The sequence below is a fragment of the Sceloporus undulatus genome, chromosome 3, assembly GCF_019175285.1.
Source record: "Sceloporus undulatus isolate JIND9_A2432 ecotype Alabama chromosome 3, SceUnd_v1.1, whole genome shotgun sequence".
Taxonomy (NCBI): Eukaryota; Metazoa; Chordata; class Lepidosauria; order Squamata; family Phrynosomatidae; genus Sceloporus; species Sceloporus undulatus.
This window is the reverse complement of record NC_056524.1, coordinates 7578718-7586924: the sequence shown is the minus strand read 5'-3', so window position 1 is coordinate 7586924 and position 8207 is coordinate 7578718. Positions and strand designations below refer to the sequence as shown.

At 40.2% G+C, this 8207-nt stretch overlaps 1 protein-coding gene across 4 annotated transcripts in view; it reads left to right on the top strand.

Annotated features, from left to right (window-relative positions):
- Window positions 1-372: 372 nt before the first annotated feature.
- LOC121925743 (glycerophosphodiester phosphodiesterase domain-containing protein 5-like) overlaps window positions 373-8207 on the top strand; it is a 64351-nt gene continuing 56516 nt past the window's right edge. The window contains exons 1-4 of one of the 4 annotated variants that reach the window (XM_042458268.1): window positions 376-733; window positions 2868-3003; window positions 4432-4554; window positions 7843-8069. In XM_042458268.1, coding sequence (XP_042314202.1) covers window positions 7884-8069 — 186 coding nt within the window. In that variant the 5' untranslated portion in view covers window positions 376-733; window positions 2868-3003; window positions 4432-4554; window positions 7843-7883. Of the gene's footprint in view, window positions 734-2867; window positions 3004-4431; window positions 4555-7842; window positions 8070-8207 lie in introns of all 4 variants that reach the window. The other 3 variants (XM_042458269.1, XM_042458266.1, XM_042458267.1) reach the window with 3 other exon arrangements.

Sequence of the window (8207 nt, the reverse complement as noted above, 5' to 3'; positions counted from 1 at the left end):
TGACCTCCCTTCTCTTTCCTTTCTTTCCAGCCTCCTTTCTGTCTTCAAACCGAGGCTGTTTTCCTAATCGGATTTGCATTTCTAAAACCGCAAAGCGTCCTGCTGATCTGAAAAGTGTCCTTTCAGATCCCAGAACTGAAAACTCCAGTCTCTAAATAAGTCTTTGCCAAAAAGAAAAAAAAGAAAGAAAAGTTTTTGTGCATCTTGAAAATGCATGATTTGGTAACATACAAATTTTCAAAATGAAATAATCTCTGGCAGAAACTTTCACCAATGGTTTCATTTGGTTTGCAGCATGCTGAATGTTCTAGATAGCATCCTTAAAAAAATAAATAGAGAAGAGCTGCTGAAAAATCTGTCTGCAAAATGTGAATAGTGATCTCCCCCCAGCGCCCATGTTTCCTGTAGGCGTAGGCCTGGCAAGAACCTGATCAAATTGTCCCTTTTTCTTCTCTTGTTCTTCCCGACCATATGGTAAGCAGCTTCTGTGCTCGGATTAAGTTTCAATCTTTTCCAACCTTTCTGGATTGAACATTTGAAAAAGTGACAGATGACGGAAAGCCCTCCCAGAGTTGGGAGGAGTTATCCAGCCCCTCTTTGGAGACTTTGGGGATCCCAATACAATTTTTCCAGCTATCGTGGAAGGATAACCACCAAAGGACCTTAAATCTGCAAGAGGCAGGAATAACCCAACAAGAAATGCGGTGGCATTCACTTTGGAGGAACAGGAAAGGTAAGTCCCATCCTTCCAAAAACAAACAAACAAACAAACAAACAAACTCAGCCTGGTTGCAAGTTTTCATACAGATGCCCTTATTAAAATTCACGGCAGATCAATTTGGTCGACAGAGAAGGAGAAGTTCCCTTTGGAAGGCCCCTAACTCATTCCTTCTTTTCAAATTGGGGATGTGACCCGAGTGCTAATAAGGTGACCCCCGTTTCTTGCCTTCAAAGATTGCAAGGAGAAAAGCACTAAACTATTTTTGGCAGAGAGACACAGCTAGCAAAGGAAAAGCGATGGACAAAAATGGATGAACTTTTCTTTTCTTTAAAAAATGAAACCTTTGGCTAACTACCATCGAAGCTCAACTTATTAAAGTGCAAAACTCCCATTTTGGGTTGCTGGCATTGGGATCATGAGAACAATGTACGTCAGTCTGAAGCAATGGATTAGGTTGGAGGCTTGCTTTTTGTTGCTGGTGCAAACAGAGAATTGGCAACGGAGTAAGATGTCAAGCAGGCTGAGGCTGCCTCCTGTCATCTTGCAAAACAATGTCAAATTGACCAAAGAGATAAATGATCAGTGAAATATTAACATCTAGGAAAAATTGTCCCAGTGTCACCAACTCCGGGTGTCCTAACTGCAAAGGAGGACAAGGCACTGCATGATGTAGGACATCACAAAAATGAAAGCTAAAAACATTAATATAAATATAAATTCTTACTTCTTAGTCATGCTCAAAATGGAAGACATTTTCAAATTCTTCCTGGACAGAAGGTTGAAACATAAGACATATCCTGGAAAAAGAGGATATCAGGACCACTAACTGGCTCCTCCGTCCGCTGTTGAAGGCAATAGCTTCATACCCTGCAGCTATCTCGATTTGGCAGGGAAAACTCTGCTTTATCCTCTGTCATCCCATTTTTTCAGCTGCATAGAAAGTTTCCCAGTTTTTCCTCTCTTCTTCACCCTTTGTCTTCAGCTAATTTTAATTGCTGGAAACAGGTTCAAAGTGCAAAACTACTTTGCATTCTATTAACTCAGTATGGAAGAGAGGAGAGAAGGGGGAGGACTGTTGCCCTTCCCAGTTTGCTCAGGTAAAAGCAAACTGCTGCAGCCTCTCCTAGATTGTGCACTTTCCCTCGTTAATAACTTTGGCATCTTGCTCATGGTTTGACATTGCTTGACTACACATGCCCCTGTTTCCATCTGTGAAATGATGGAGCCTATGGGAATGCAATAACTGAAATCTGAATACATGGAAATTATCTCACCAATTGTATGCCCCTTTTAAATACGTTTGGCGATAGTAGTGTATGAGAGACTTTGTGGGAATAACTTCTCAAATTCCAATTAGGATTGGTTGCTGAGCCAGGGACCCTTATGGAGATGTTTGTGCCTTTCAAACGAGATGGTGCCCTGGTTTCCTTGGTTTTTGGAGCCTGGGAATGACCTGGGATTACCTAGCAGCCATCACCTGCCCTCCCAAGCAAGCCAAAACCCTGCAGAGATTTGATCTCTGTTCCTCCAGAGTCTCTTTCATTGCTAAGTGCAGAACAAAGTGAGTGATGCCAAACTTTGCAACTCAGGTTGAACAAGAGAGAAAGAGTTGACTTTTCTCAATTTGAATTTAAAGAACTAGAAACCAGGGTTGGGGGGAAAAACATGTTTTAACCCCACACCCCCTCATTTTGTTTTGTTTAAACCAGTTTTTTTGCGTCGATGTGTCGGATTACACCAATACAGGTCTAAATCAGAAAATTAAGTAGCAAAATGCAGTTCAGATGTTATGGCCACTAGCTTTTATAATAATTCTTTTTTTTAAAAGTGCTCTTTTAAGACAGGTTGTTTTAGTGGAATGTATGTTCATTGAAGGATTTGTTTCTGAATGGCATTTCTTGCACTATAAAATAAAGTGATTACAAGGAAGCAACTGACCCTGGATGCTAGTTTAACAATGAACCATTGTTAAAGTTAAAATGTTTAAACCCAAACAGTCATTGTTGTTATTGCCAGAGATTACTTCATTTTGAAAATTTGCTTTTGCCTGAACCGACTGGGAAGGGCAAAATGATGCTCCTTCCTTTGCTCTGCTGCTGAGTTAGTTAAATGCAAACTACTTTCCCACTTTGAACTCACTTTGCAGCAATTGAAGTAAGCTGAAGACATATGAAGAAAGTGGGCAGAGCTGAGAGAAACTGGGACATTTTTAAAGCATCTGGAAAAGCGAGATGACAGAGAATTAATTGGGACTGTCCCTTCCAACCTGGGACACTTGGAGGGTACGATATTTAAATATAATAAACGTCACTTTAAAAAAAGCGCACATGTTAATGAGAAAACAGGATTTAAAAACTGATGCACACAAAACTGATATGGATTGGAAATACATTGATCCAGTCTCTGATGAAGAGCCATATTTAATTTGAATTGATGAATTGATGTTTGGAGATTTTAAGGAACTAATAGGGATGTATAATTCAGTATTAGTATTTTATTGATTGTTCAATTGCATTGTATTATGTTATTGATGTAATCCTGCTTCGATCTTTGGAAGAGGCGTGACATATAAATAAAAATTATTATTATTATTATTATTTTAAAATTTCAAATTAATTTCTTTTAATTTGATTTATTATTTATTGGCTAGGTTTAAATCCTTCGTTTCCTTCACTGAGTTCTAGGCAGAATACATAGCTGTCCTTCTCAACAGGTCAGGCTGAGAGAGGATAACATGCCCAATCTCTTCCAACAATTTTTATGGCTTAGTGTGGCCTTGGGTGACGGTCTCCCGAGTCCAGTGCTCCAACCACTATGCAACACTTTCTCAAGAATTTTAAAAAACTTCAGACAGCAAATATAATTTATCCTGTGAACAAGAAAGAGAAGATGGATTTTCCAAGATGACATGACATAAAAATACACTACTTTTCTCATTTAGAATATTGATTCCCTCCCCCCCATCTGCAAATGTATGCAGATTTAATATATTATTAAAAAAATTAAATGATTGCAAACTCTCTCTTGGTGACAGCCCTGTTATCTCCCTATGAGAAAATGTTCGAAGACAAAGTGTCCCATCTGTAGTGTGAATGATATTGTCCAGATAAGCTGCACCTTACCACATTTATAACCAAATTTTCAGGGCAGGATGTGCAATCCAGGTGTCATAAGCTTTCTAAGGCTGCCAGATTGAAAACTGGAGGAGCTGCTTATACTTTTAATGGTTGTGTAGAAGAGGGAAATGTTCAGCAAATGTTGCCTAATAAGCAAAACACATGTGAAAGAGGGAATTTCAACAGGTTTTCCTTGTCATGCAACCAGATAACAAGCAGCACCTGCTGAAATTTCCTTTTCTACACTAGCCTTAAGGACACAGGAGCCCTTCGCAGCTTGCAATCTGGCAACCTTAATTCAGACCACCACTGCCACAGTTATGTTGGTATCCTTGTCAAAGGATAACAAAATGGGAGCAAACAGGCATAGAAATCAGGAAAGTGGAGATAGGATTAAAAGAGCCAAACATATCCGATGACTGGGAGGAAAAATGCCAAAGAAAGAGTGGACTTACCACCTGATTAGAAAAATACAACAGGTTGTCTGTACTGGACTATTAGCAACAAAACAGAGAATGAATGATTATTGTGAGAGATGGGGAGGGGATGGGACGTGGCCTGGAAGTTTCGCAAGTAGCAATGCTTGTTCCGCAGAGAGAAGGATGGCGATAGAAAATTCCACGGCAGTTGAGGGCTCATCCAGTAGCCTTTGGATACAGAGATGCTGAGTTTCTGGCAGGAAGGAAAATTGAGAATTTGGGCTCAATAGCTGTCAAGGTAGGGGCTACAACTGAGTTCTTGAAAGGTGCATTAATCTAATGACATGTTTTTGTTCTAGATTAAAATCTACTACAGAAAGGTGAGACACATTCTGTGCTTATGTCTACTTAAGAAAAGCAAAATGCACTATGTTGTAGTGGAAGCATTACAATCTGCCCTCCTTATCCGTGAATTCAACCATCCACAGCTTGAAAATACCCCCAATAAGCCATTTTGTATAAGGAACATCATTTTACTATGCCATTGTATTTAATGGGACTAGAGCATCCATTTTACCGTGACACTGTATTTAATGTGGCAGAGCATCCACGTATTTTGGTATCCATGTGGGTTCCTGGAACCAGACCCCAGTGGATACCAAGGGCCCACTGCATTTTTATTTTATGATACTACAATGTGTATACTATGGGAATAATCAAAGCATCTGCAGCAGTACAGATTGGATTTCCCTTGACCAAATTTTTGGATTAGAGAGGTGTTCTGGATGTTGGATTTTTATTTTTGGAATTTTGGAATATTTGGATATATACATAATGAGATATCTTGAGTTACAAGTCAGAACCCAAAATTCATTTTTGTTTCATATCCACCTTATGCATATAGCCTGGTAATTTGAGATAATGTTTAAAAATAGTTTTGTGCATGAAACAAAGTTTGTGTACCTTGAACCATCAGAAAGCAAAAGTGTCACCATCTCAGACACCCATGAAAAAGTTTTGTTTGTTGGTGTATTTTGGAATTCCAGATACAGGAGATTCAACCTGTATACAGATTGACTAAAATACCAATAAAACAATGGGCACTCAGCTATTTTTTTTAAAGTAATAATTTAGAAATGTACAGTTTATTTTTTTCATGCATCCACATCAGGCTGAATCCCCAGGGTTTTTGTTGTTAACTTACTTAATTTATATCCTGCCTTTTTCCTGGTACGAGACCCAGATGCCTTTAAGCCTCAGGCCTAAGGCTGCCACAGTGCAAATTAGAGAGGCTCCTGTACATTTAATGATTTTTTTTAAGAGAGGGAATTTCATCAGGTGTTGCTTGTCACACAACCAGGTAACAAGAAACACCTGATGTGTTTCTCTACAATCACTGAAAGTATAAGAGTCCTATCCAATTTTCACTCTGGCAACCCTACAGCCTGAGCAAAGTAACCCTTCCCCAACCACTTTGAGACTCAACTCACTCCTGCATGTGCAAGCTGAGTTCAAATCCACAGTTTTTGTCATCCCAAATAGTTTTGGAGGTTAGTGCATGAGGGTACCCCCACATTCGTTGGGGTTAGGAGTGAAGGACCCCCCATGAATGTGGAAAAACCTCAAATAAAATAACACTATTCTTACCTAAGAGAATACCTCTCTAGGAATCTCCAGGTCTTCCAGTGAAACTTTATGGTCAACATATGCCAGAAGTTGATCATAGAATCATGCTGGAGAACCTACAAATGCCTAGAGAAGTGTGTTCTCTAGGAACTTTTAGGTTCTCCAGCACAACTCTATGGTCATCTTCCGGCAGAGTTGCACTGCAGGACCTTGAGATTCCTAGAGAGAATGTATCAATCAAAACTGCAAATAATCAAATCTGCAAAAGACAAAGCCGCAAATGTGAAGGGCCAACTGTAATTGCACAATTTCTTTAACGCTATTACAATGGTAGCATCAGTACTATTAATGCACTTATTTCTGCATTACCTTTCAATACCACAGCAGTCCTTGTCTCTGTTTTCTGTTCAACACACATGACCTTAGCCCCCACTCCCTTTTCTTCCTGCTTTTCACATGCGCTTTTAAATTTTTTGATGAAGATTGAAAACCAAACAGATTGTTGTAACACATTTGAATTTCATATGCTGGTAGAAAGTCTTGGATTAAAGTATAATTTACCAAGAAAACATGGAATAGGAATAAAAACAAAAAGCTAAATAAGACATCCAGTTAGTGCAACCCAAACTCTATTTTGTGGACTATGATAATTATTAGAAATATATAGATGAATAAGCAACTTAACACCTCAAGAATTTGGAGAAACCAGCCTAATTCACTAAAACGGAAGGTCCATGATGTAACAGAAGTAGGGAGTGGGGTTGATGACATGCTCATTCGCACCATGTCAACCTCGAAATAACACTACTGTTGTGCTAGAACAATCTGCATTTGTGCAGTCACATCAATGTAGCAATATTGGTGGGTTTTGATGTGTTTCTCTCATTAATGCAAAATTGGACGATAATAATGGTATAAGGGATGTGGTGGCTTAGTGGTTAAGATGCCAATTTTGACAATTGGAAGATCGGAAGGTTGGCAGTTTGAGGCCCAAGTGCTGTATGAAGGGGTGCACTCCTGTCACTAGTCTCAGCTTCTGCTGGCCTGGCAGTTTGAAAGCATGCACATGCAAGTAGATAAATAGGTCCCACTTTGGTGGGAAGGTAAACAGCATTCGGTGTAGTCATGCTGGCCACATGACCACCAAAGCAGTACTTGGACAATTCTGGCTTTTCGACTTAGTAATGGAGATGAGCACCACCTCCTACAGACGGTTATGACTGGACATTCATTCGAGGGACTACATTTACTTTACCTTTAATGGATGAGTGTCGACCTCATGAGAAAAGGAGAGGAATCATAGGTTGTAATTCTACATCAGTTCCATCACGAGTGCCTTTTGTGGTAATCTCCTCAAAGAATGCAGAAATGTAATTCTCAATGTCTTTCATAAGTGAGAGACAAATGTCAGGATTTTGTGGAATGCAGATGTGGTATCAAACTGCTACATGTTTAGACTTGGGTTCCATCTCCAAGATATCTCATTATGTGTATACAAATATTCCAAAACCCCCAAAAATCCAAAATCTAAAACACTTCCAGTCCCAAGCATTTCGGGTAAGGGAGCCTCAACCTGTACCGAGAATTTACTCCTTGTGCTCCCTCCTAAATACATAACTGAAAATACCTCTACCTTATTTAAGATGAAAAGGGACTCCTTCTTAGCCCTGAAAACTACAGCTCCTCTCTGAAGCTCCTCCTGTCTTTCTGAATTCTAGCTAGTATTGGCCCTTCCTTAAGGTTTCTCTATTCAGTTGGCCAAATCAATAACTCATAAGGGTTGCACAGTTATTAAAGGGACAGGAGGTGTCTCTAGTTTTCACTCCGATAATCCTAGGTGCCAGTCAAGAGCTTGTTTTTGAATGAGAATTGAACTTCTTTGGAAGCTGGACTGCATTGATGGATTACTCTAGAACTGTATCATATCCAAAGCCTTGAGCAAATGTCATTGACTCTCCAGACTTCTCCTTTTAAGAGGAAGTTGAACAAGAAGTTCCATCAATGGATGGCAGGCCCATCCCCACCACGAAGACCCGCATAGTGAAGCGGAAAGGCCGCCAGCATTCACTTCAGGTTCAGAGTTACCATCACGAGCCCTTCATCTCCTGCCTAGCAGGGCTCTACAGCTGTCGATGGAAGCGGTACCAGCGAAACAGGGTGAAGCCGGGGCATTGTTGCTGCAGCGTGGTAAATGTAGACTTTGGCTCTTTTAAGGAGGAAATCAGTGGTGTCCCTACCCCTGCTGTCACCCGGTAGAAGGAGGCTGCCGGAGGGGTGGGGTAACGGTAGCCAAATGGGTGTACTTGGCCCCTCCTTTGCCATGGC